Source organism: Mycena indigotica, assembly GCF_014461135.1.
Source record: "Mycena indigotica strain 171206Taipei chromosome Unknown Mind.scaff0006, whole genome shotgun sequence".
NCBI lineage: Eukaryota > Fungi > Basidiomycota > Agaricomycetes > Agaricales > Mycenaceae > Mycena > Mycena indigotica.
Genome location: NW_023503005.1, coordinates 1,403,164 through 1,430,074, shown reverse-complemented (window position 1 = coordinate 1,430,074; position 26,911 = coordinate 1,403,164). Strand labels below are relative to the sequence as shown.

Here is a 26,911-nt window from a genome sequence, read left to right as displayed (position 1 = left end):
GTCCATACAAGACACTGATGATGCGCAAATATGGGTGGCGGAGTCCACCTTGACGCCCATGCGTCGTCCACATCGATGATGACCCAACTGGATGTCAATGTCTCAAAGTGGTCATCCATATCGTCGATGCTGCATCGCTGGACACCGGCGTCTGAGAAGTAGTGGAAGTTGTTGTGGTCTCTGATGAGGAAGAAGGGTTCGCGGAGGGCGAGTAAGAGAAGGACGAGATAGTGGGAGCTGTAGGTTTTGCCGATGCCTGGCTGGCCGGTGAGGACGAAGGTTCCGCGGCCTTGCCTCTCTATGCACCGGAGCGCATGCTGGTAGAACCGTATATAGTCTTCACGGATGATAAAAGCCGGGTGAATTGCGTCTGGGCCATCCGGTTTCAAGCTATAAAGTGAAGCGTCCAGCGGCTTGAGGATGGATTGAAGGTTTGGGGTGAGGTCAAGATAACGAATGCTCTTCTCCGCGATCTCGTCTAGTTCTTCATGTTGGGGAGTGTTGGGCTGCGTTTCGCCGACTGCTCCTTCATCGCTCTTACTCTCGTCACTGGCAGCCGCATGGATTTTCGTAAATTTCAAGAGCCAGTCTTCGGGGGTCATACTTTTGATGTATCGAGCGAGGGCAGGAGGCTCAGGATGGGTCGTCTGTGTTGAAAGGGGTTCGCCTTCTTGTACTTGGCTGGGGACCGGTTTGGGCCAAAATTCTTCCCATAGTCTGAAGTAAATATCGTGGCCCATGAGTAAGAGCGTGCGGCAGGTTCAGTGTACGATCTGCACTTGGTCGAAAACACTGAGGGCTGAAGCTTGCGCTGAAGGAGAACGGTGATCAACAACCTCGGAGTCTCGGACAGAACCTCCGATCGGCCGTCAAACGTTTCTCTGGCATCCTAAAATGGATCGCCACTCCTATCTGGACCCGGTCTTATAAAGCGCTTGAATTCTTGGACGGTGAACCGACAATGTTTAAATTACCACATTCAAAGCCAGTGTCACAAATTTATTTTTTTCTTGATCAGGCCTGACTGCTTGATTGGGCCTGATCAGTATCTGATCAGTAGTATATCAGGTATGTTAGGCAGGGTCAAGACCAGTCAGGCTCAGATCAGTGCATGATCTGCAGCCTGATCTGCAACTGATCAGAGCCTGATCCAGCAGCAGCAGCTTGATAGGCCTGATCCTGCTAGAAAAGTATAATATATTTCAAGTCATATATAAGCATAAGATACTGGACAGTGAGGGGGTGTATATTATTTCTGCACACTATAGTGCTATTCCTGATATTACTCAAGTTATGTAATTATACTAAAGTAATAGAAAATGCAGAGTTAATTGTATCATGAGGACATGCACAAATAACATAATTTTGGGTGCAATAGATAAGCTAGCAGTAGTACTCCTCATAATAAAAAGAATCATACCTCTAGGTGTTGAGGGAAAAAAAGTTGCAAGGTGGCCTATAGTCCGATTGAACTCCCTGATATTATATGCATGCTTGGCTCAGCCGGATGACCTCGGACTTGGACTTCTGGAATTGCCTGTTCAATCCCTTGGGGTGATAATACTGAAGTAACTTCCAAGTCATAGTATAATGGCACTATAAGAGGGTAGGTAGAAAGAGGATAATGTTTTAAATATTTCTTCAGCCGACCCTGGTCAGGCCCAATAAGGCCATCTAGCCTTGTCAGGTCCATCAGGCTGATGGTCCTGATCAGTCGCTGGTCAGAGTCTGATTAGACCTTTCCGTCAAATGTAAGTAACCTATCAGGCTGATTGCCTGATCAAGCTAGATCTACATAGATCCAGGTAGATCTAGGGAATATTAAATTTGGGACAAGTCATTCTCGCACATCTTTTCTTGCTTCTTGGCCTAGCTGCTTTTCCGAACTTTGTCCTCTCTTGGGCAACTGTGGGGAAGAGCGCTGTGCTCCTCTACCTGGCCATACTTCCGTCAATCACTGCAGACGGACGTCGACGGTTCTCCCCACTCTTACTCATCCTGCTATATGTTCTGTATCTTGGTGAGTTCTCCCCCGTCTCTCCAAGTTTCACTGCTCATTGATTGTCTTCAAAGTGGGTATTGCCGAGGACTGCTCGCGAGAGGGTCCGGGATGGTGCCAGGAGCATTATCTTGAAGTCATCACGAGCGTCATCTTCGTTCATCATATGACACTCGTCAGCTACTGTTATGCCACTGTTGTAGGCCCCGGGAAGCTTCACCAAAGGGTGGTCCGAAAAAATTCTAGATTTGGGCCTCAAATACCCATTTTCTTCGGCCTAAAATACCCAGTTTTGGACAAGGGTCGTGACATGTCACATATTTTGATGGACGTGACTGTTCCAAAAAAGGCAAGTTTGACCGTTTTGAGCGAGCATAAACAACGTCATCAATGGCAGTTTCGCAGTAAAAAACACAGCAAGGCCAATGGTGACTTGACAGTGACACACAATCCAATAATTAACGGCAACTTGGCGGCAACTGTTGCCTTCCAAGCCCACAAATACCCAAATTTCGGACAAGGCTGGCGGACTTTGGGTCTCAAATACCCATATTTTGGACAAGGAAATCGTCATTTTGGGGCCTCAAATACCCAAATTTTCGGACCACCCTTTGGTGGAGCTTCCCGGGGCCTACTGTTGTCGTTGACGGAGCTCGAGGATTTGAGCCTGATTCAGAGGGCAGTGGGGAGAGCTTTCCAGACCCAATTAAATGGTCGACCAACGAGTCGGTGTTCTTGCCAGCCATAGACATTTTTACAGTATCAAAATCGTGTACAACATTCTCCGTCGTCTCTCCTGTACACTTTCACCCCCAAAAAAGCATTTTGTCCTCATCCCAAGCCTCGACTTATCATCTATTATGCTACAACCGCTTCAGCAATTCAAAAAGAAAACCGTCTTCCTACGGTAGGCGAGATCGATTTGGTTCGTTTTCAATTTGGAATTTTGAATTCTGAATTCGCCGAGGACAGGGAATGACAGATGGATGGCGGATTGGTGATGGGAAATTGATGATTGATGTTATGATTGATGTAATGACATGACGCAAAATTTTCCTTGCCTCCCCCCCCACCCTCCAGTCAATCCTGACTGGCGCCCGTGTTAGGGTTGAATCAGACCACATAGCGGGTGTTACCGTTGGTCTGAGGTGTCTTTCTTCTCCTTTAATAAGGAATAACATTGGTTTTGGCCTCCGGTAAGCCTTATTCAAGTACAAAAATTATGGTCCAGCTAATTTTTTGGTCCAGTCTGTCCTCTAAATCTATTTGCTGTACACAGATAGAAAGATTCCATGCCTAAGGTGATTTTATAACTTATTATTTGGGGTGAATTCAACGCTAAAATAGAATAAACGCAAACGGACCCAAGACGAAGCTAATATTGGGTCTCGTAAGGCCAAATCTGGCAAGGTGCCTATAGAAAACAAGTCTCCTCTTCCCAAGAGTTGCAATGTTCTTCCACCATCAACAAACTATGTCGCTCCTGCTGGCTTTCTGCCCTCGAATACTGGTGATTCTTGGAAAAGCTTGAAGCACTACCTTGGCAACATTACCGAGATATCCTTATACTTGTCGGAGTCACGGTCAAGGCCCTCGAGCTTTGTGCATTTGGCGCAGTTGCCAGTACCTTCACGGTTCAGAAACACAACTCCACAGTCCTCACACTCTGTTGTATTATTCTCCGCCATGAGAGAGAGTGGAACGAGAATTAGTATAGTGACATGTGCGTTTGTCACATTCAACTTGACCCTCATGCCGAATCCAAAAGGAGTGAATGGCTCAAGTGTGAAAGTTTGTGAGTTTTTATTATGTCCATTGGAATACTGTACCTCATTAGCACTCTTTAGATCCACCAGACGACCAGTTGCGGGAGACACTGCTGAAGTACGTGAAGCGGGGTCATACCCAGCAGCAAAAACTTGAGCGGTTGATTGAAGACCACCAACTCAAGATCAGGTATGCTGAACCTGGAGCCTGGAATAAAAAGTGGTTGTCTGATGTGTTTGCTTGTCTGGTATAGTATTGCCGTCCTCAATAAACTTGAACGAAGACTAGGAATTCCTTCTGTCAAAGGATCTCGGCGAGTAGCAGCAGAAGTGGCTGCACAAGCTGTGATAGATGAGCTCGAGAAAGATCTTGCGCAAAACAATGGACCAAACTATGTCAAGATGCAGTTGCAGAACAAGTTGATATTGGTCCCGCGGTACGTGCATGTTCCTCGTGGGATATCATGGAAACCCAATGGCCAATTGGGAAACACTGAGGGGACCAGCAGCCAAGTCAATGAGACTATGCTATATTCTGGAGATGCTGAGGGTACAGGAGGAAGAAGTAACTACTGTGACATAGAGAGGTAAAAGAGTGTGTAACGGGTTTACATATCATTTCTAATGGTCGCAACAGCGATGAGATCAGGGCAATTGTTCGGCGGGAGCAACCGCTTGGAGCTGAACAGCGCTATCCTGGCCGCAAAAAAAACTCAAATACATCGAACACCGTTGTCAGCACTGGGCCCCTTCCATGAGATTTGTTCTGACGGGCACGAGAAACTGGGAGCACAAGCATTACAGATGGGCGGTATAGGCTTACCAATCTATGCGTTCAAGGACAAGTGGACAGCAAAGCTGCTCAAAATCAATGTTGTCCCAAATGACCGTACGAATGCAGCCATTGGTCACCTATATCTTGATTTTGTGGCCGAGACCAGTGGTATGTCTTCATTTTTTCTTTGTATTGAATGGAGATACTCAGATAAACACACTAGGAACTGGCTTACAGATGACCGTTGATAAAGGTTCAGAGATAGGATGGATGCTAGCAATGCAGGATTGTCTACGGTGAGTTCATTTATCATCATCATTTGACTTGTAGCTAAGCTAAAATTCGTCGCCAGTGAGATCTTTGCACCGAACATTGATCCTGACGTCTATCCTGCACACATTTGTGTCAAGAGCGTCCACAATACTGTCATTGAAGCGTTCTGGCGATGGCTAAAGGTAAAGCGAGGACTTACCATCCGTGAACATATTCTACGTGGTAAGGTAGAACATATCTTCAGCGAGATAACTGTTTACCATCGGTCTGTTCCGCTCATTCCTTCCATTATGATTTTGGCTAAGAATTCCACAGCCATCTCTTTAACTGGATCTTCCCTTCTCTGGTTCAAGCCGAACTTGATGACTTTCGTAGCTATTGGAATTCACACAAGATTCGCTACCAGGCAGACAAAATCATGCCTTCAGGCCACGTTCCTTCAGATGCTGCAGAACACCCTCAGCTGTTTGGAGGTATCAATTGCTTCATCAAGGTACCGGTCGCAACAGTAGAAGACCTTCGCGCTGCATTATCAGATGAGGTTGGACCACGAGAGCAACACTTGCGCTGGGTGTCACCTGAGTTTGAGCAGTTTGCACAAACGGTGTACGAGTCACTTGGGAGGCCCGACCTCACCTTAGCAAGTAGCTGGGACGTATTCTCACAGATGTCATTAGAGATTGAGAGACTAGGACCAGATATGTGGCCAGAAATGGAGTAAAAGTATCACTTGGCATGTATTTCCCTTGCACCTCAACCCGTAGACACACAAATCTAGTACTTCCTAACATATAAGACTTGAGAGAAATAATATTAAATAAGTGGCCGCTCTCAGGTTTGAACATCCGCCATCCATCTGTCATTCCCTGCCTTCGGAATTCAAAATTCAAAATTGAAAACGAACCAAATCGATCTCGCCTACCGTAGTCTTCCCAGTTCTTCTGCGTTAGGTGTTTGGCCGCTCAGCAGTCGCTAATGGTTGAGAGTGGCTGGAAGCATCCGGAATGGGGGTGCGTCATGACTTCAAGCGTGCTGGTACAATAGAGTAACTCGTGTCAAAACGAAAATGTGGCTTTCGCTTTTCTCTTGGGGATCCCTCCACGGCTGATCCACTCCCCGGAAACCTCAAGGAGCCTTCCCGTCCCGACGAGGATCACTCCTGCAATAGAAAATGGCGCCGCAACCAGAATGCCAATCGCCCGGGCAACGTCCTTCATCACCGCCATCTTGTCTGCCTCTGGTGCCCGCTCAAACTCGTCCGCCCGCCGCGCCCAGTACTCCTTCACCTGCGGGTCGGGGTGACTGCTGGCAAGATCGTGCATCGCCGCAAGAATGGCCTTCTCGTCGCTCCTCCGCCGTTTCTTGTTGTATTTCTCAATCCGCTTTTCGAGCGTGTCGAGTTTGGCTTGCCAGTCTACTTCAGACTGCGAATCGGTTTCCGAGGGCGGGATATACGAAGAAGAAGACTGCGCGGCCTCGGGGTCGGTGGGCGGGCTCAGTATGATTTTTCCGTCACTAGAAGTCGTGCTAGAGGACCCCAGGTCGTGAATGTAAGCCGGAGGTGGGTCGGGAGAGGGTTGGGAATCATCGATGGGGGCCATGGACCGATAAACTGTGGGTTGTCATTCTCTGTGCCCAGCTGCAGAATTTATTGGATGGGGTCTGTCTCTTTTCTTGCTCAGATGTCGTTATTTGGGCGGATAGGTGGCGCCCAAGTTATCCGGTTCACCTTGATTTGGAAATAAGCGAGTTCTGCAGTCGTAAGTCAGAGTGACATTTCTCGGAAACGCGCACCTTGTCTGATCCGAAAGGAAAGAATGCGATTTTCTGACGCGCTTTTTGGCAATCAGAGCTCGAAATTTACTCCTCATGCAAGACATTACAAATACATCTGGCAATGGCAACCTACTAGTCCCCGTCATTTCCATCATCTTGTCCTTCTGAAGGCGGCCAGAACGCAGCAACCTCGCTCTCCTGCCCCATTGCCTTCACAGCAGCCCAGAAGAGGTCCTGCGCATGGACTGCAGCCGCATCCCCGGCATCCGGCAGAGGCAGGATTGGCGGAAGCGGCGTTGGCGCCAGTTTCATGCCTTCGGTCTTGTTTGTCTCCGAGCTTGGTGTTGGATGTTGCAGGTAGTACGTCGCGAATAACGGCACTAGCGGGGCCGCAGCCAAGCCTAGTGTTGCATTGAGGTAGGGCTCCAATAACGTTCTGGGGTCGGCGTCGTCGATGTCTTCGACGAGGGGTAGAGAGAGGTGAATGAGCCCTGACAACGTTTGAGCACAGAAGATGCAGAGAGAGAAGGAACGGGGTACATTTTCCTCGAGGACAAGACATTGTTCCTTCACCGACGATTAATGCATTCGCTGATGCGGTTGCGGACCCTCCGGCGGGCAAGGATGATGGCGGAAACACGATTACGCCAGTATCGCTTGGGGTAGGCGGGGGAGGTGAATCAGTATCCTCTGACTGTTCTACAGGCGGGTTGAACAGAATAGGCGCGTCGACGATTGCGATACATCTTGCAACAGTAAGACTTGGTGAAGAGACCGAGAAGGGCGATGAAGGTTCGGATGAAGGAGGCACCGGAGAAATGCCTGGAGCGGATCGTGATATGAGGAGCGAACAGGAAATTGGTTCTGGAAACTCTTCCAGGCGGATGATATGTTTTTCTTGGTCGGACGAGTCAATAGTTTCGATGCGTCGACCGAGAATATAGACTCCGCCGCTAACAGCAGCAGTGCGACAGAAGCCTTGTGCGATTTCACCCGAGCTGCCGTAGTGCCCGATGAGGAATGGGGAGGCGCCATAACGTCCGGATGAGCGTAAATATCTCCGTAGTCGATGAAGAGCAGGAAGCGTAGCATCTAAGCAGTATTAGGGAGAGAGGGATGACTTCAGAAAGTAGTGGGCACCTTTGGGGGTAAGACAATAGGCCAAAGCATACACGATAGCTGTCGTGATCTCCTCGTTGAGCGAAAACACCGAGCGCAAATATTCCGGGAACGGGGTGTCCTTATGTCCCTCCAGATCCTTCTTGTCCTCGAATTCTCCCGCCGCGAATTGCAGAAAGCGCATCAGACGGCGCTTTTCGACAAGCGAAATCTCTTTGCTCTTGAAGACATCTTCCTTGCTTCCCGGAACAGGCTTGGCGATGCCAGACGGGTGGTAGAGACAAACACGCTCTAATAGTCTAAACCCGCCATATCTAGAGACCCCTGATGCGACAAGGGCGTCGATGAGTGGGCCAGTAGATGGGATCAAGCTCGGCGACAACGACAAGGAATAAGCGCGCGGTTGCGGTATGGTATCGCTAGAGCGCGAGAAGTGCGAGAAGCCAGGGCGGGGGGCGGACTGCCAGGTGACGAGCTCGTCAAATGAGAGGCTGGCTTCGGATGCCCCGTAATGGGGGTTTTCGTCAAGATGTGCTACCTTGAAGCCGGCCTTGGCAAGTGCGCTGAGGCTTTTGTTTAGACGATTGCCGGGGACACTGGCGTCGCTCACGCAGCAGTAATAGACTCGGTCAGCCCGGTGCCGACCACGACGATATCGAAGACCCCTTCATCGCCGTTCATAATCAGCGTGGGTAATGTTTGATAGTCACGGCTGTGACATCCCTCGGCAATTTTTTTCTTCTGCTCTCTCAACTCATGGCGAAGGACAAGTCAGCGCCCAAGGTCGACAAGGCGTCCAAGAAGGCCGATAAGAAGGCCGACAAGAAGGTGGACAAGAAGGCTGCCAAGCCGGCAAAGAAGGCTGAAAAGCCTGCTGCGAGCCCACCCAAGCCTGTGGCGAAACCTGTATGTTCAGCTTTTTTTTTTCTACCAGGAATCTCAACCGGTCACTAGAAGGAGAAGCCCAAGAAGCCCGCACCGAAGGAGGTTTGTGTTCATCGAGCAACTTTTATGTGTGAAACGAACTGAAAGAAACGTAGCCAGAGTCGTCCTCTGACGAATCCTCTGACGAGGAGGAAAAGCCCAAGGCTGCCCAAATCAAGAAGGCCACCAAGGCCAAGGCTGCCGCTGACTCCGACTCGTCAGACAGCGACAGCGAAGAAGAGGCACCCAAGAAAGCTGCCCCTTCGCCTAAAAAAAGTCGTCGCTCCACCAAAAGACGATTCGTCCGACTCTTCCGAGTCTTCAGATGAATCTGACAGTGACTCTAAACCTGCACCGACAAAATCTGCCCCCACCAAGTCTGCCCCCACGAAATCTGCTGCAACAAAATCTGCTCCCACAAAATCCACTCCAAAAGCCGCACCCCCAAAGCCAGATACCTCTTCCTCTGAAGACGACTCGAGTGATGATGACGGTGACGATGTCAAAATGGCGGACGCTTCCAAGCCCAAAGCCGCTGCCGACTCCTCTGACGACTCCGATTCAGATTCAGAAGACGAGGCCCCGGCTAAAAAGGCAACTGCCGCAGTGAATGGCAAGGCCGCCCCGAATGGCAAGGCTGCGGCCAAAAAAGAGTCGGACTCCGACTCGGACTCTGACGATTCGGATGATTCTGATTCGGACGAGGAAATGCCTGACGCGGCCGCTGCTCCCGTCACGACAAATGGTATGTGTACTCACTACACTGCAGAACGCGTATCTAACTTGTTCTAGGCAAACGCAAAGCCCCAGATGGTGATGCTGCCCCCACCAAAAAAGTCAAGCTGGCGAATGGGACTGCCGCTCCCACTGGCGGTGATGGCGAAGAAGAGATAAAATCCATTTTCGTTGGCAGACTATCATGGAACGTCGACAACGACCGCCTGGCCCAAGAATTCGCTTCTTGCGGTGAAGTCGTCTCTGCTGTTGTTGCGATGGACCGCAACACGGGCAAATCTCGTGGATTCGGTCACGTGCACTTCACGACCACCGAAGCTGTGGCCAAAGCGATAGAGATGAATGGTACGGAGATCGATGGGCGGCCAGTCAACATCGATTACGGTCGCCCGGCTGACAAAACCCAGGCTCGGGAAAACCGAGCCAAGGCGTTCAACGATACCGCGAGCGAGCCGAGCACGACTTTGTTTGTTGGCAGCCTTAGCTTCAATGCTGACGAGGACATGGTCTGGAGCTTCTTCAGCGAACACGGTGGAAATGTCAAGAGCGTGCGGTTACCGACCGACCGTGACTCGGGCAAGCCAAAAGGCTTTGGCTATGTCGAGTTCGAGGACCTGGAGAGCGCTAAGAAGGCGTACGAGTCTGCTAGTGGGCAGGAGCTCGATGGGCGGCCTATCAGACTTGACTATTCGCAACCACGTGATGCGAATGGTGGTGGCGGCAGAGGTGGTCGGGGTGGATTTGGCGGTGGTGGGTTTGGCGGTGACCGTGGTGGTAGAGGCGGGCGTGGTGGATTTGGCGGGCGTGGCGGTGGCCGTGGAGGATTTGGAGGCGATCGTGGTGGTGGACGGGGTCGGGGTGGATTTGACAGGGGCGGTCGAGGCGGCGGAAGGGGAAGGGGTGGTGATCGTGGGAGAGGGAGAGGTGGCGGTGCTCGCACTGGCGCAATCGCTGCTCCCGAAGGCAAGAAAATCACGTTCGACTAGTCGCAGACTCATTTATTCACGCATGTGCTTCATACTATGCCCCAATACCTAGGTTCTAAGCCTCATCATCAGACTTGATACTTGCTGCTCTGTTCATAGCTCCTGTCTACAATTGCTATGTCTACACTTACTTCCGAGGTTAGACATGAACCAGCAATGCTTTCAAAGCTGGCCATCATCGCACATTGGATCCTACTGTTTGGCCTGGCTGCTTTCCCCACCTTGGTTGTCTCCTGGGCGGCTGCAGGGAAGAGCGCTTTTTTATAGCCAAATTCCCATCGACTGCCGCAGATCGACGATACCGCCCGCTCCTGTTGGGTCTGCTCTATGTCCTATACCTCAGTGTGTTCCCACCCGTCTATTGCGCCGCTTACTGACTTGTCTTCAAAGCGGGCGTGGCTGAGGACTGCTTATTAAGTGAGGACCCGAAATGTGGTCGCAAGGATTATATTATCACCCTTGTCTTCTTCGCTCATGCTAAGACACTCGCCAGCTTCATTTATGCCACTGTTAACGTTGGCCAACTGGGACGAACTTGGACATGGAACGAGCCTTCTGGAGGTCAAGGTCTACCAACTGTTGATGTTTGAGGTGATGGTATATAGGTAGCTGCGAAAGAACTTGATTTTGAGAACGTTTATTTGTTCGTATTAACCAGTCGTACAGACGTGACTTGTAATCTTTAATGCATGCCAGGTATACAGGGTGGGGGGAAAAGGTGCAATGGTCCAACAAAGTACAACACAGAGCGCGACGACGCCGACAACAACTACGAAGCAGCAGACGAGACGGGTGCCGGATTGGATGCGGCCACCACCGCGGGCTTGGACTCCGCCGGCTCCTGTGCCTCAGGGGCCTTTGTTGGTTGGGTATTAGTGTTATCTTGAGATTTGACTTCGACTGCACTTGACACAACTACCGCTGCAGAGCTGGCGAGCGCCGCTGACGAGCTGGCGGCTATCGTTGTTGCAGCCTTCTGCATCGCGGCCAAGCCAAGTTGGAGGGAGTAAGCAGTCGGCACGCTCGACTCCGTAATCTTGAGCCAAGGAAGCGTGTAACCGCCCTTACCAACTTGAACCGTGGATGCCGCGAAGAGGTCCAACTTCTGCTCGGGAATGATGGCCAGCGAGGCAATCGCTCCTTGCGTCAACAACACATTGCCGATGTTGCCAGAGTTGGCAGTGCCATGGGCGGGAATGGTGAAGTCCATGTCGGTCGTGACGAACGCGTAGATGATGCCGTTCAGACCACTGTCGACTTGGATGTGTTTGATGGTTATTTCAGTATCGAGAGGATTTTGGAACTAACGGGCTGGTCAGGCTTGGTTATCGCTGAAGGAAAACACGCACATCGAAGTCAATGCTGACGATGTTGGTCACCAGCGACTCCAGGGTAATGTACACATTGATATGTGTGATGAGGATCGCCTGACCGAGACCTGGCACGCCAGTAGACAGCGCCAAACTTGATAACGCTGGCGCAAGCGACGCGAATGGAGTACTTTGCAGATCACCTTGGATTGCCAACGGAATCACAGCATTGCCCTGGATGAAGTTGGTAACGAAGGCTTGCGCGACAGTGTTGTTGGCATCTGCAGGGCCGTAGTGGAACTCGGTCGCCACCTTATTTTCACCTGGAACAAGGTCCAACTCCTGGAGGACAGAGTGAGTGAGTAGCTCAGGTAAACAAAAGTTCTTACCTTTATCGCTGCTCGCCCGATGCTAACGCCCTGGTAAATGACAGGCAATGAGATGTCCACGGTCTTCAGAGAAATGTTCGAGGGATTCTGGAGTGTAGTAGTGAGAGGCACGACAATGAATTCTGAGCCTCCTGCGCCACCGCTGCCAGTAATAGCGACATCCGCCAAAGTTGCTTTGTTATTGAACGAGTTGATGCCCACAATCGTGGAATCAACATTGAAGGGGATGCCCGAAATGGGGACATTTCCTATTGTTGTCTTTGCAAACACGTTTGCATTGCCTGAAATCACGAATTGCGTCGAAGGCGTCAAAAGCGCGACCGCCAAAAGGAGTTGGTATCCACTGTCGGTCGCGGCAGTCAACGGTTGGTCCTTGAAAGTGATGTGAAGGTCCGCCTCGTTGCCAGTAGAGACACCAGCGTCCACGGGGGCCATGGGGAGTGACAACTAAAGATCAAATATATCAATAGGTCTTGCAAGAGTCGAACCAATGTGGGCCTACCCTCGCGATGTCGAGACCAAGTTCACTCAGGAGAAGTTCTTCACCAGCTTCGACAACCTGCAATGAGAAGCCGAATGGATTCTTGTACTTGGCCAACGTATTGTCCGAAGAAGACAATGCTGCGGAGGCCTGGTCCTGGTTGACCATAGTTAACGCAATCTGGTTGATTGTGATAGCGTTGATAACTGTGAAGGTCTGCCCGGGAAGAGTAACATCGAGAGTGAGAGTCTTGAAGGCAGCGCTCAACCATGCTACGGGGCCAGAGGATCCACTCTATACCCATCCTGTGAGTAACACGAACGCGATAGAACTAGTATTCATACCGGCTGCACCGACTGGCCACTGACTGCCAACGTTTGATTCTTGCCAGCAAGGTAGTTGCTGAATAAAACGCCAATCGTGTCCAAGTCAGAGCCGCTCTTCGGCGTGATACGGCCAGTGAGATGAGTCTTGGTGGTCGCAGTGGGGGCAAGGAATAGATTGCTGGCGGCGAGAGCTACAGAGATGTTAAGGACTTGTGTCACTTTAAGCCTTGTTGACTTACGGCCGATTTCGACTCCTTGGAACGAGCTGGAGAAAGTGACGGTGCCAAGATCCAGACCAAGTTCTTTGTTGTCGGTCAGCAAGTGGAACGGCGGATATGGAAGGAACTTACGAGCTGTCGAAGGAATCAAAGAGTCAGTTTCGATATGGATTCCGCCGGCGGGGTCATCAGAAGGCAGCTGGAAGTTGCTGATCGTAACGCCAGGAAGGTTGTTGAAAGCTTTGAACTTCAGATCTTTGGTGAGTTGCACATTATCAAAGATGGTTCCCAAAGCCTGAAGACGGAGTTTAGGAGTCGTGACCGTCCACGTGAATTCTGCATCGTGCAGAATCTTGGTTGCGAACTCGGTGAATGCACCGGAGTTCGTAATAGTCAATCGCGCCTTAGTGGAATAGTTGGGGAGACCAGTGTTGGCAGCCACACACACTACAATTTGATGAATAAATATTGAATCGAGACGGATGTGAGCATACCAGGGGGTAAGGCGATCTGAGCGATGTTTTGACCTTCCCAAGTAACGCTGCAAACAGGTCAACATCGCTAAATGGATATCAGAAAGCAACACACGTTAAGGGATCCACAAAGGTAATAGTGGCGTCAAGAGGGCCGATGTTGGTGATGGAACCTTGAAGCGACAAATCGAACCCTTCGTCCGAGATATTGCTAAAGTTGTGTTTATTTATGCTCAAAATAAAGCACATGATTGCTTACGTGATGTTAGCTTGTGAGAACGCCAAATTGGCACCATCGACCAAATGCTGGGCGACTGGGGCAGCTACCGCACCGATGAGGAACAGAGCAGTCATGTCAGTCTAAGAGAGAGTTAGTTGATCACCGTCAATCTCATTCAAAACCAGCTGAAACGAACCTGGATAGGGACGGTTTTCTGCGAGAAGGAGAGGTCGGTGGCATAATCGTCGAGCTTCAACCCAGACTGGACGGCGAGATCCGCTTTCAAGTTCTTCAGGTCGGTCAGAATGGCCGCAGCGAAATCGAACTGTTGTCCGCTGACGCAGGTCGACGGAGTGAGGTCGACGGCTGTTGTGACAGTTGTCTTGATATCAGGGTTGCTGACAACGTATTGGAAGAGAGGGATCAGTGGTCCGAGATTGACGTTGTTTTCTTGCGCAAGCGTGGTAAGCAACCCAATGATAGCGAGTGGGTTTAGGTTGAATTTCAGCGGTAATGGGGACGATGTCACAGACCCGTGTCCGTCCGCATGAATCGGGTTGGCGGACACATCTGCGTCGATAGTTCCCAAGGGCACACCGTGGAAAGTTGCTACGGTGTTGACCTTGAGCAAGTTAATGCTGGCAGTGAATGGATTATCCAAAATGAATGTAGCTTGGGCAATGCCGGTTTGGACGATATTAGTCGGGAACTTGATCGAAGCGGACCGAATCAAGTTTTGGTGAAGCGCAGGAATGGTGACGGGTGAGAGATGGATTTTGGACAACGCTTGTTTTAGTGATTGGATAGGCGTCGAGCTGGTTGAGCCCCCAATGGCAGTATCAGAGTTGACACCTTGGATATAGTTCTGAAGCAGAGCCTTTCCAGCAGTCAAAGCGCTCGACCCTTGGGGAGCGTAGTGCACTTCGATAGGGTAGCTGCGGTTTCCAGGTGTAATCACGAGTTTGGCCTGCAAAGAACCATCAGCTGAGAACGCGGCACCGGAAGCAAGGACTGACAAGGTCAGCGCTGCCAATGGTTTGATCCTGGAACTGAAGATTGAAAGAAACGTCGCCAGTGCCAATCGTTAAGTTGCTTAGAAATAATTAGATCGAAGGTCACCAAGAGCAACAACGAACCTAGGGTTGAACAGCGCAGAATCAACCGTAATGAGCAGATAGTCTGAGAAGCCGTGTTTGACATCAAGATTGGCAACAGTGATGGGTCTCGCGTTGAGACCTTGAAGGCCAGCGATTGTTGAATCCACAGAAAAGTCGATGCCTTTCAGAGCAAGGACACCGACAGCAGTCCTTGCGTCTGCGGCAGCAGAGCCAGACAGCTTGAGGGTAACCTGATTTCCGACAGTGGTATCCGCAACGAAGCCATCAAATTGCGAGTGCATCCCATCAGCTGCGGCGAAAGCAACACTATGAAAATTTAGGTAGAGTTGAGGCCAGGTGATTGTTATACGTACTCTTCGAAGGTGAGGTGAATGATTCGGGAACCCACATCCGTCTTCGCAGGGGCTTGAGGAATAGCCAGCTGTGCTATATCGTTACCCTGGTACCCAACGTGAATAGTTTGTTGTAACGATGTGATATCGATTGGGAAGGCGAAGGGAAGCGTGAATGCAGCCTCAGTATTCGATGTTGATGCCAATGGTCCGTAAGCGGTGCTCTCGGTGAAGGCGAGCGTTAGCTGGTTGAGCGAGATCGACTTGATGACGGTCAATTTGCCTTGGTTCGGGAGAACGGTGGCGACCTGAAGAGCTTTGATACCGTCATTTAGCCACGTGACCTGGCAAACATAAGACAACAAAAATGGACAACCTTTCAACATCACTCACACTGCTCGACCCAGCACCAACACCGTGAACAACGACATCACTATTTTGCCCTTGAACAAATCTGTTGAACACATCGGAGACCACTGCGAGTCCTTCGGCAGATGATTGTGGGAGGAGGCGACCAGTGAGAGCCAGTTGCGAGGTAGCTCCCGGTGCAAGCGTAACAGACCCAGTCGAGACAGAGGCAATCTTTGTATCGCTGGCGAATGTGTCGAAGCTGAGAGAGGAGAGCTCTATGCCAACTTGAGATGGGTTGGCTGCAGTTGCATCAAGGGTAAGATGAATTCCGCCCGCTGGATCGTCTGACGGCAGGTCGAAGGTCTTGATGACTACGCCACCCTTCAAACCGTTGAAGCCTATCTAACTTCAGAATGCATATCGTCAACGTTGAGAAGAAAGAACCTTTGAGTGACACGCTGTAGGCAGCAGAAATGGATGTCACGTCGATGCCGAGGGCTGAAACTGATGAAAATGAGATATTATGTCACCGCATGAAGAGGTGAGTTGTACCTGTGAGGTTATCACCACTAATTTGCCAGTCGAAGCTCTCCTGTGTCAATAAAGCCTTGGTGAAGTCCGTGAGACGACCGGCATCTGCGACAGAGAAGGTCGACGAGGTATCCAAGGTCGCGCCAGCGTCAGCCACAACTTTGAGAGGGTCCATCTTGATGTGACCAATCGCACCACCATTCCAATTGACGGTCAGGCCTTGCCCTGCGAAAGCAATCGAAGCGTCAACTAGAAAACAATTTAGCCCATGTCAATGCATGAACCGGGTCGCGCACAAGGACCAGCGTTCGTGATTGCTCCTTTCAACTGGGCAGCTACCAGAACATTAGTCAATGGGACCCACAAGAGTGGTAGGATCCATACTGAACGCTTCTTGAGCAGGATTTTTGATCAAGATTGTGTCGAGACTGATAAGAGGTGAGGAGGAGACGCTTCAACTGCGTCATTACTCACCCAAGTTTAGAACCTCCGACTAGCTTCTGTACGATAGGCTGCGCGAGAACCGGAAGGATAAGGTTGAGGGTATCATCTGTGTTGGTCGGGAGTCCCGTTTGACTGTAAGTCAACGAGGTAGCATAGTCTCCAATGTTAACACCCGCAGTCAGCTCAACATCCGATTGAAGTTTCTTGAAGGCCGCTTGGACGAAATTAGGCAGATTGAAGCCACTGAACGATATCAACAACAATCAACGGTCGTAATAAGGAACATACGTAAAGACGTTGGTGTCACGACTGAAATGACGGCGGATTGGGGACGAGCCTGTGGCGGCAGCGGGAAGGTACGAGATACCGCCAATTTGGACAATCTGATCCAGAGGGTCGACATTTAAACCCGCTTCGAGAGCAAGACGCCGAGTGAGCGAGAACAATGTGGAAGGCTCGACGTTCATATTGAGCTCCAAGGGCGGCGATTTTGTCGTCGCTTTGCCCGGGCTGGCAAAGCCAGTTTTGGAATCGATTGTGCCGAGGTTGATTCCAAATGCAGAGACGGTTGACTTGATGCTTGTAATTTGCAACGGGGTCGTGAATGGGTTGGCAAGGGAGACAGTAACATGGCTGATGTTACTCGAGCGTCCGGTGCTCGTCAAAATTTCCAGGGCCGCGGTATCCAACAGTTTCGTCTTGAGAGCTGGAAGGTTAGCAGATACGTCGATTGATCCTAACGCATCCGCCAACGAAGCAACCTTGGTGGATTGGTCGAATCCGGCAATGCTAAGTTGCACATCCTTGCCGCCGACGAAATCGTTGAGCGTTTGAAGGCCTTGGGGGCTCGCATTGGCCTAGAACTCGTTACACAGGAGGATGGGCAATCAGGTTGTGGTGCAAACCTTGAATGTTGATTTCGAAGTAACGTTGTTCACTCCCATATTCAAAGTCAAGTTGGGAATAACAGCTGTACCAATGTTGGCACCGTCCCGCAAAAGGTTCAGGGCTATTTTAATCAGTAAATAGTTTAGATACCATAAGCAGACGCACTCAGATCGCCAATGGCGAGCTTTAAGTTGGACGGATTGTTGATAGATACTGTAGGAGAGAATAAGAAGAAACCCATCAATAAATTCGACAGATAAAAACCTTGGATTCCAAGGGTTATTCCATCAGTAGTTCCGCCTTGTACGTCGACTGATCCAATGGTCACCATCCCTTTGAGGCCTTGAAGACCTTTCAGGGAAGTTGTCACATTCACGTTGATAGGATCCAAAGTGATAGTCCCAAGGGCCAGCGTAGCAACGGCACGGGAATGGCCAACGAGACGGAAAGGCGCAACATCCTTGTTCGTCAAGTCTTTGTTGAAAGCCGCGAACGTGGGGTGGTCGACGTCTGCGGAGTTCAAATTTGTGTTGTTGATGCTGATGTCGACCTGGCCAGTGATGTTGGTTGGCCCGTAAACAGCGATCTTCGAGGTCGACGCTCCCAGCGGTGTAGATAAACCAGCCACAGTGCGGTCATCCATCATCTTGATGTCGAACGTATTCTGGATTTGCCCAATCGAAACGCTGAAACCGAAGGGCAATCCTATTCAACGAATAAGCCATTTCATCGTAACATGCTAGACGATAACAAACCCAACGCAGCGGTCACGGTGTTGCTCGTGGCCGAAGGACTCCATGGCTTGTCTTGGGAGAAGGCAAGGTCGAAATTACCGATCGAGATGGCGTTGATGGGGTTGATCGGAGTTGGCGGGACGAGAGGGACATTCAAGTTGAGTGCTTTGAGACCCGCACTGAGCCACGAGATGGCGGATCCATCTGCTTGTAACGTGGAGACGCCAGTTGCAAGGACAGGTGTCACTTTGCTATTGAGGTAATTGGTGAACAACTCCGAGATAACTGCTATCTCATTTGGGTCAGTGTGTTTTTCGAGCACACCCCTCAGCGTGATCGTGTTGTTCCCAGGAGCCTACAGAGAATCATCGTTCCATGATCCAGAGAAGAGGGTCAGGTCTGACGCACGATTACGGTATTAGTGCTTGTGCCCAGACCGAGAGAAACATTTTTATAGCTCAACGCAAAAATAGTTGTGCCAAGGTTGAGGTTGAATGCACTGTGTGCGAAGTCAGGGAATAGCATTTAATGAATGCGACACTCGCCTCGGATTGCTCAACGCAGTGACTGCCACAAAATCGATACCACCCGCAGGGTTGTCGCTGGGAAGTTGGAATTCCTGGATGGCGACGTTTCCAGAGAAGCTGTTGAAACCTGCGAGAGAAGCTGGTGAGAATGATCCCAGGACTGCGGGAAACCGGAACCTTTCATCGTAATGTCCTTCTTGAATTTGATGCCTGAAGTTTTGGTAAGCATGAGCATTGTCTTGTGTGGGCCAACAAACCCTTCGAGACAGGGAACTTCGCAGCCTGAACGCGAAGGTTGGAACTCTCCAGTCGCCAGGTAAAGTTTTGATCAGTAATTAAATGGGCCGAGAAAAGACTGAACGCCGTCTCGTTGACTATCGTGAACGGCGTCGCTGTTTGGTTTATATTCGCGCGTTTATTGCGTGCGTGAAGAGAATCGAGCGAAAGTTGTCCCATTGGAATTTGAGAGCCATCATCTCTGATCCACGTAACGTCGACTGGCTCTTGGAAATTGATCGACGCCGGTATGAAGCCAGTGTGGGCGACATTGCCTTGCATAGCCAGCATAAAACTATCAAGATGTTCAGCGCAATGACCTCTAAACAGTGCGTGTTCCACGCACGAATTGTTGGTGGGAGCCGTGATTGCTGCTACCTGAATATCTAGAGTAGCCCGATTTACGACGAGCTGAGCGACAGCCTTGACCACGGGGAAAAGTAGAACGAAAAGAATCACGATCCCAAGAGGTATCTGACCGAGGACATTAGTCCGAAAGAGAGACAGAGAGAGGATGCACAATAATTAGTTGAGAAATTATAAAACGCCTCGTCTGTGTGTCGTTAGTTCTTCAGAGGTATCGGCAATACGATTGTGGACATACCTTGTAGAACGGTTGTTTAGGCTGAGCAGGGGGTGCAGACGCGCCTTGTGTTGGCGAGGCATTGCCAGTGCTAGCAGGACCTTCGGAAAAATGAGAGCCAGCTGGAGCTTGAGCGTGGCCTAGCAACAACGCGTCAAGAGACGAAGGCAAGAGTAGAATGACAAGGCGCACCTCGAAGCCCAGTGTTTGACCCAACGCTGGCCGCCGAAGCAGCAAAGCGAGGCTCGTAACCGCTCATGGTGGTCGGGAGCAAGAGATGGCTTGAGGTTGCATCATCCGAAAAATCTCATTCCTCTTTGGAGGTTGCGAACCATGTGGACCAGGTCATCACCTGATTGCCGATATGTGGGGTAGATCAAACTCCACACACTGTCATGACACCTGGGTGAAGAGATTCGCACTAATTGGCTAAACCAGGAAGGTCCCTTGCTTGTGATTATCTTCCGGTATAGTCCTCCTCACCCGGCTTGGAGAAGTTGAATGTAAAAATGTGGGGCGGATTCCGGGGGCGGGGTAGAAGACGGGAGCCCTTTTCTTCCTTGTCTTTCAGGTTCAAGTTGTTGAGCTTGGACCTTCGGACGGGCCCCCGTTTGCAATCTCCGTTTCACCCTGGCTGACGACTGATCGAGTAGGTTGCGAGCACATGCCCAATACCCACAGCCAGTTGCTGTTGACGCCTGTCGTGTATGAACTTCACAAGACTTTTCATGAGCGGTGTTACGCGTTGCAAATTTATTTTTGTTGTTCTAGAGTCGCAGGATGCGGAATTTTGGCTGGGAATTTTCGCAATATCGGAGATCTCTGGCGGCCGTGGTTACTGAGCCCAACAAATTAGCCTCGTCATGCTTCTCCGATAGCCGCCGCAGCTTCTGTCTCCATTCCTCTAAGTATATGCTAGACGTAGACAGCTGGTTAAAGTCTGTTCCATAGTTGTTCATTGAACACTGGAGCGCCGGAATGATGCAGACTGAGGATGAGGTATTGTGCGGAAGGTCCCACCTTACATAAGCTATTGAAGATTGACGTGCATCAAAGTGATAATACCAGGCACATCTTCCGATCTTCCGCTTATGCGGTCTTGTGATCCCGACTACCGGCACTACCGCTGCCAAAAAATACCTGAAAGTTCAAGTTGAACAAAATCAGCTCTCTCAGGAACCATAAATTGAATCCGTCAATGAACACCGTGACCTTGGCTCAACCGAGCGACGATCCGGTTAACCTGTGTAGTCCAGGCAAGCAAGGGCAAGCACAAGGTATGTACTTATATTTGCAATGAATCTGATACTCGAAGATATCAGGAAAGCGTCAGACTTGTTTCGAAAATGTTTGGACCTACCGCTGGACTCACCAAGTTGAATGTATAAAGCGCCGCAGCAATGACCGTCGTGCCCGACAAGTTCTTGAACTGTGTCCGGCCCCATAAGTATCAGCGTTTCCTTTCCGTTGAACGGGTATCCGCAGTTGGGTGATGGCTCAAAGCACACGTGATCGCGTAGTATTTTCCAACGAAGTGAACCATGATAAGTTGGAGCTTGGAGCTCGAGCTTGAAGGACAGCTGAACTTCGCGTTCTTGACAGCTGTTGGCAAAATCCTAGGCCACTCCAAAATTTCTACTCGTCTGACGTCACACACGCTCTGAGCTCGGAGGGTCGCTTAACTGGAGCAACAGTGGAGCATTGGCACTGCAAACTGCTTTATTTGGGTTGAATTCTGTCCGATGCTCCAAGAGAGGAAATTTTAATGTGGCCTAGGATTTTTGCCAACAGCTGGATTGGAGTTGGAACATCTTCCTGTAGACTAGAAACTGATTCAAACCCAAATTTTGCGAATCTCGTCAATTATTATCATACAGTAAGAACCGTGCAAGAGTGAAGCTATATAATATAGCACGTGAAATTATGGTGGCTGCATCAGCGTTGGAACCTTAAACTTCTTATTAGGGAACCCCGTCGTTCCACCTCTTCCCATACCAAGCCGTCTCTTGACGCCGGCGACAGGGTTGGACAAAGGTAGTGGGATCACAGCAGTAGCAGCAAGCATATTGCTTGCATGGAGCGAAGGGGCTGTCGGCGAATCAGAATGCGAGACTGTTGTGGATTTCGACAATGGCGGATGAGGGATGCCTTCCTTAAGAATTGGGGGTCTTATCGATGGTTTTATGGCCACGTTCATCGAGAAATTTGGGCCAAACGCGATTCGCGGGGAAGAGACGTATGCCGATGTCGGTGGAGCCAGGGCAGGATCGGACGAAGGTGGTTGCACGGCTCTGACAGTAGCGCGTTTACCAGACGAGGAATTCACCGGCGAGCTAGGATGCGACACTGTTACTATTGCTGGGTTTGACAGTAGTGGATGGAGGATTGCTGTGCCTTCTGAAAGCCTGATGGATGGATTTGTAGCCAGGTTCGTTGAGAAGTTCGCGCCAAACGCGACTCGCGGGGAAGCAAAGGACACCGAGGCCGGTGTAACCAGCCCCGGATGCCATGCAGCTTGTGGTTGTGGCAACGCATCGTATTCTTCAAGATAAGGGGTTGTTCTCCGACTGAGGGACAGCTAGTTAGTGACGGAAGCATCGTCCAAAATGGAGACGCACAAATCTTCCATCCGACGAGTCACTTCAATTTGGGCAGCCAGCGGTCTTCCCAAGACGCGGGAGATGACATCGCGTTCGGAAGCATCCGTTTCGAGCGAAGGCCTCTGATTTGTGAAAAGATCCTAGATTATGGGTCAACAAATACGAGAGAACATTGTTCGAAAGACGTGCTTTCTCGGTTTTTGCCACTGAAGCGATGAACTGAGATAGTTCCTTCGGTTTAGTCACTCCACCAATCTTCCGCTTGGACGTATGAGTGAGGTAGAGTATGCTCTGAGCTCTGGTGCATGCGACATAAAGCAGACGCCTTGAACATACCGCGTTGAGCTTTAATTAGAAGAAACCAAGATACCATACCTCTCCTCGCACACATCCTCTGACCGATAAAAGGGGAAAGTGCCCTTCTCAACGGCAGGAATGATGACCACTGGCCACTCAAGACCTTTGGCGGCATGGCATGTTGATATGGTGACTTTCTATCACAAGGATCAGGTAAATTACTCGTGTAGATATGAGATACTCACCTCTTTGCTGTCCTCTTCACTCTGGTTATCTCCCTCTGAAGACAACATAGATGCTTGCAAGAACAAACGAAGTGGCGTATCGCTAAGTCGAGGATGAGAAGGTTAAGCTAACAGCAAACGAAATCTACCGGGTTTGTGTAGGTTGAGGCTCCTCATCGAAGTCAATGTCCACCAGTTCATCTTCCGCTTCAGTTTGTACCTCGCTAGCGAAGGTAATAAGCTCTTGAACATTCTCCCAACGCGACTCCCAATCCGGCTGTGTTTTCTTCAAGTGACCTTCGTACTTGATAAGATCCAACAATCGTCGGATGAGATCTGAAGGTGTTGCTCCCTGCACTTTGTGAGCCCAGATTGGAACAGTTGTGCCAATGCGCACCTCACTCGCAAGTTTCCTTAGAATTCTGATCGTCTTGACGAACGACGCGGTTTTCTGTTTAATCGCGGGCTTAATGTCAGGACATTTAGCGTCGTGTATGCTTTCCACAGTATCCATAATGGACGAATTCCTTTTGGCAGCACGAGAGGCAAGTTCTGCAATTGACTGCAATGATAAGATAACCGATAAGATAAGATAAACGAGAGAACCTTTTCACCAATCTGACGGCTCGGCACATTAATTGCACGGGTCACAGCTGGTGCAAAAGAAGGGTTGTCTACCAGTTGAAGGTATGATAAGATGTCTTTAATCTCTTGTCGTTCGAAAAATTTGTGTCCGCCGAGGAGGACGTTTGGGATGGCTTCCTTCTGCAACGCACTCTCAATTGCACGAGAAAGAGCACTGTAGCGCACTGTGAGGAGTGAAATGAGCGTGCGTAACGAGTTGATTCCTTGGCAGCGACTTACAGAGAATGGCAAAATCGCCATAACGCAGAATGCCTCCCATGGATGCAATCAGGCGCTTGATTTCGATGGCAATGAAATCAGCTTCAGCATGTTCAGTGGAAAGTGTTCGTAGTACGGGAGTACACCCGCGGGGATGGGTAGTGAGGAGACGTTTGTTGATGCGGGATTTGTCTTGCGACACAATAGCCAGGCTTGCATTGAGGATCGAAGCAGTGGAGCGATAATTTTCTTCTAGGAGAATTTGCGTGGTTCCACGAAAGTCTGGGGATGTTAGAAACACAACTAGACTATAACTCAAGTAATCCACCGTTTTTCATTCGAGAAAGGTTAGTCACTTCGGCAGAACGCCATCTAGGAGCATTCATGATTCAGCGAGAACCTCGATAACAATAGACAAACTCGCCCATATATTGACTGATCAGGGTCACCCACCACAGTTACACATCCACCAGCGGCTGCGCCAAGCACGCTCATCAATTCATATTGCGTTGTGTTGGTATCCTGACTGTCATCTCGTCAGGACTTGGTGGAACCAACAGAAAAGCACAAACAATTCGTCAACGAGAACATGCCTGCACCAGTTTGCTGTTGTCGGATTCTCTGTGAATAGTTTGACACCATAAAGGAGAAGGTCGTCAAAGTCGAGACTGTTGTTGCGTCTGAGGAGTTTTTCATACTCCACGTAGACTGCGGCGACAATTTTGTGGACTTCGGCCTCGTAAGATTGTTCTGGTGTTTGCTTGGCGTACTCCTTCGGGGAGAGTCCTTTTGCCTTTGCCCGAGATATGTGCGAAAGAACTGTTCCCTCCTTGAGCATGAGATCTTTAGCAACAATGACATCTTTGTGTGGTTTGAGTAGGTGCAAAATGATTTTCTTGCTATACGAATAATGCGAGTTGTTGGTTGGCCTCGGAAATGGCACGCTCACCTCTCATCGGCATCACAGATCGTGAAATTGACATCCAGCCCAACCTTGTGCGCAAATCTCCGCAGAAATAGCGCACACAGAGCATGAAAGGTGCCCATCCTGACTTCGGAGGTTTTCTGCTTGCCTATCAGGGCAGAGAGCCGCGAACGCATCTCATTTGCAGCCTTGTTCGTAAATGTGACGGCGCAAATCGTGGATGGGACAAGTCCATGGGTAAGAACAAGATGGGCGATTCGGGAAGTGAGTACTTTGGTCTTGCCACTCCCGGGGCCCGCAAGAATTTGCAGTGCTGTGGTTGGCGGGTGGAGAACAGCCGCTCGTTGAGCGGGATTGAGGGCGTCAAGCATAAACGCGCTGGGTCACAGTCACATGCTCGTCACACTACTCAACCAACAACGATGTCACTGTCAGAAACCCTCCAAACCGCTTTGCAACAGGCCCAGCTGGATCTTCCTGGCAGAGTCGCACAATTCAATGCTGTGGAAGTAAATCTGGAGAAACTGGATGTGAAGGACCCTGCAGTAGTCCTCCAAGATCTGAATGCTCAAACGGTAGCTTGGATCGTGTCCCTGAAGGCTCGCAGACTGACCTTCTTAGGCCCACCTTCGCAAACTCAAGTTCCAACAACTGGAACAGAACGCCAAGGCAAAGTATATCCGGAACATTGTAACAGACATCGACGACGCTGCCTTCGTAACGGAGGAGGACAACAAAGCACTCGATGCGCTCGCTGCGAAGAAGAAGCAGGACCTCAGCCTCGCAAAGAAAGAACTAGCGGAGGGAAGGAAAGAATACTGCGAACTAGCTCCCCGAGTCGAGGCAGGTTGGGTCCATCTTTCTTTAGACGGAGCAGCGCCTCATCCACCCTCAGAACACAAACGGCTCAAGGACGCTGCAATGAAAGCCGCTGATTTGACGCAGAAGATAATCGATGCCCGGCTAGCTCTTGCACGCCTACGTCAGGCTCATCCAAAACCACACCTTACTATCGCTGGCGCGGAACAGAGGTTAACTGACCAAGTCGAGGAGATGCAGGTGCTGGAGGAGGAGAAGTCGGACGCAGAGCGAGAAGTGGCCGGAATGAAAAGAACGCTGAAGAACACGACACAAGAGGTGGAAAAGTTAAGAGTCGATCGTGCAGAAACAGAAAAAGCTGTCAAAGCCTCCAGAGTAGATGAGGACGATGCACAACTAATGCCACTATACCACAGGTCAGTACGCTACAACATATTTTTCTAACCTAACGGCTCCCTGCAGTCATCTCGAGTCCCTCAAGCTGCAGAAATCAATTGTTGGGCTTCACGACTGGGAACATGGCGCCGAAAACGAACTGCAATTGAACTACATTGTTGAACAACAACCCATCTCCATTCTACTCACATATCATCCAAATACCCGACAATTAGCCAACGTTCAAGTGTCTGGACTCGAAGAGCGGGGCGTAGATGTCAGCGAAGTGGTGTTCAAGTATACCGATTCCAACGATGTTCAAGGGCTGATAGCTGCAGTGCTATCCATCGCCCGGGCCGCTACCATATAAGGTCGTTCTCAGTGTAAGATTCTAGTACATGTCTATTCGGTGGAGGTAATTATCATGCTCATGGTTGTTTTCAGTCAGTTCTGCCTAGTTCATACTAAGTATTCGCATCAACCGTTTTGCCTTCGCAAACCACATCCGCACACAACTCCAAATCCGGTTCCAGTTCAGCATACTGCTGAGTAACCGTCTGCATGTCGGCGATTCGATATTATTTCTTTGTCGAATTGGCTCGGAGCCCCAGTTATAACCTCGGAAAAGGATGAAATTGGATTCTCATGCTCACCAACACTCGGTGGGTCGCCACCAAAGTAAAGGCGCGCGGTAGTCAGACTAAAAGTTTGTCAAGCTGGATCATTGTCGGAGCATTGTGTGATACGCACGAGTGGCACGGTCTTCCTCACTGGTCGCGAGAAGCGAATCCGTGAAGATGCGAACTAAGCGTTGTTGGCTGGGATCTGAGTTGGCTAGGGACTCTGCAGTGTCCTCAGAAGGATCTCCCTTGCCTGCCACTGATAGGATGAGCTGGCGTCGAAGATGTGAAGACAAAAAAGCGAACAGAACAGATTGAGAATTTGAAACATCCTCGGCCATTGTTCAAGTACTTCCCCATGGACTGCGGTAGCTGAGATCAGTGGGGGTCAATGAGGATAGCAATAAGCACCGACTTTGGCCTGAATCGGCCATTGTTTCACAGTCCTCAGCAAGACCTTCGATGCGTTGAAGATAGAGAGTAGAGGCTTTGTGTAAGGCGGAAACCGCGTCAAATTCCTTCTTCTTCTCGAGAAATTTGGCCATCGCTGCCGCAGAGTTGGCTGTATTTGAGCCTGCAGCGTAGGAAGCACGTCCTGGAGCAACTGATTGACGCGACATGGGTAGCGAGGAATATGAAGTTGTCACAACGAAC

The 26,911-nt window shown here is 50.1% G+C and overlaps 7 protein-coding genes across 7 annotated transcripts; 3 read left to right on the top strand and 4 right to left on the bottom strand.

Annotated features, from left to right (window-relative positions):
* Positions 1-3,751: 3,751 nt before the first annotated feature.
* Positions 3,752-5,534, top strand: MIND_00682900 (uncharacterized protein; the record flags this gene model as incomplete). Its single annotated transcript, XM_037363540.1, has 8 exons — positions 3,752-3,794; positions 3,847-3,955; positions 4,020-4,202; positions 4,455-4,708; positions 4,764-4,836; positions 4,893-4,995; positions 5,041-5,078; positions 5,129-5,534. The coding sequence occupies 8 exons, from the start codon at positions 3,752-3,754 to the stop codon at positions 5,532-5,534; spliced, it is 1,209 nt and encodes a 402-aa protein (XP_037219184.1).
* Positions 5,535-6,721: 1,187 nt separating this feature from the next.
* MIND_00682800 (uncharacterized protein) lies at positions 6,722-8,395 on the bottom strand (the record flags this gene model as incomplete). Its single annotated transcript, XM_037363539.1, has 4 exons — positions 8,319-8,395; positions 7,730-8,271; positions 7,130-7,681; positions 6,722-7,080 (listed from the first exon to the last, which is right to left on the bottom strand). The coding sequence occupies exons 1-4, from the start codon at positions 8,387-8,389 to the stop codon at positions 6,722-6,724; spliced, it is 1,524 nt and encodes a 507-aa protein (XP_037219183.1). The 5' UTR covers positions 8,390-8,395.
* Positions 8,396-8,426: 31 nt separating this feature from the next.
* MIND_00682700 (Nuclear localization sequence-binding protein) lies at positions 8,427-10,353 on the top strand (the record flags this gene model as incomplete). Its single annotated transcript, XM_037363538.1, has 5 exons — positions 8,427-8,614; positions 8,663-8,695; positions 8,749-8,908; positions 8,958-9,377; positions 9,425-10,353. Exons 1-5 carry the CDS (start codon positions 8,465-8,467, stop codon positions 10,351-10,353), a joined length of 1,692 nt encoding a protein of 563 aa, XP_037219182.1. The 5' UTR covers positions 8,427-8,464.
* A 769-nt stretch (positions 10,354-11,122) lies between these two features.
* Positions 11,123-19,813, bottom strand: MIND_00682600 (uncharacterized protein; the record flags this gene model as incomplete). Its single annotated transcript, XM_037363537.1, has 33 exons — positions 11,123-11,656; positions 11,703-12,005; positions 12,053-12,499; positions 12,555-12,827; positions 12,878-13,050; positions 13,099-13,161; positions 13,210-13,524; positions 13,572-13,618; positions 13,666-13,761; positions 13,810-13,910; positions 13,967-14,737; positions 14,787-14,862; positions 14,907-15,194; positions 15,242-15,564; positions 15,614-15,969; positions 16,016-16,075; positions 16,124-16,351; positions 16,399-16,437; positions 16,487-16,530; positions 16,577-16,789; positions 16,835-17,403; positions 17,452-17,555; positions 17,600-17,647; positions 17,699-18,139; positions 18,190-18,523; positions 18,577-18,667; positions 18,708-18,822; positions 18,873-18,905; positions 18,953-19,266; positions 19,318-19,445; positions 19,492-19,524; positions 19,576-19,694; positions 19,747-19,813. The coding sequence occupies 33 exons, from the start codon at positions 19,811-19,813 to the stop codon at positions 11,123-11,125; spliced, it is 7,146 nt and encodes a 2,381-aa protein (XP_037219181.1).
* Positions 19,814-21,475: 1,662 nt separating this feature from the next.
* On the bottom strand, positions 21,476-24,814 carry MIND_00682500 (ATP-depentend DNA; the record flags this gene model as incomplete). The annotated part of the gene is made up of 13 exons (XM_037363536.1): positions 21,476-22,121; positions 22,173-22,294; positions 22,326-22,479; positions 22,530-22,648; positions 22,697-22,778; positions 22,825-23,027; positions 23,073-23,237; positions 23,282-23,484; positions 23,540-23,800; positions 23,847-23,890; positions 23,928-24,044; positions 24,091-24,417; positions 24,468-24,814. The coding sequence occupies 13 exons, from the start codon at positions 24,812-24,814 to the stop codon at positions 21,476-21,478; spliced, it is 2,790 nt and encodes a 929-aa protein (XP_037219180.1).
* On the top strand, positions 24,677-26,007 carry MIND_00682400 (uncharacterized protein; the record flags this gene model as incomplete). Its single annotated transcript, XM_037363535.1, has 3 exons — positions 24,677-25,018; positions 25,065-25,678; positions 25,725-26,007. 3 exons carry the CDS (start codon positions 24,677-24,679, stop codon positions 26,005-26,007), a joined length of 1,239 nt encoding a protein of 412 aa, XP_037219179.1.
* Positions 26,008-26,332: 325 nt separating this feature from the next.
* On the bottom strand, positions 26,333-26,895 carry MIND_00682300 (uncharacterized protein; the record flags this gene model as incomplete). The annotated part of the gene is made up of 4 exons (XM_037363534.1): positions 26,673-26,895; positions 26,564-26,620; positions 26,388-26,516; positions 26,333-26,337 (listed from the first exon to the last, which is right to left on the bottom strand). Exons 1-4 carry the CDS (start codon positions 26,875-26,877, stop codon positions 26,333-26,335), a joined length of 396 nt encoding a protein of 131 aa, XP_037219178.1. The 5' UTR covers positions 26,878-26,895.
* Positions 26,896-26,911: the final 16 nt, after the last annotated feature.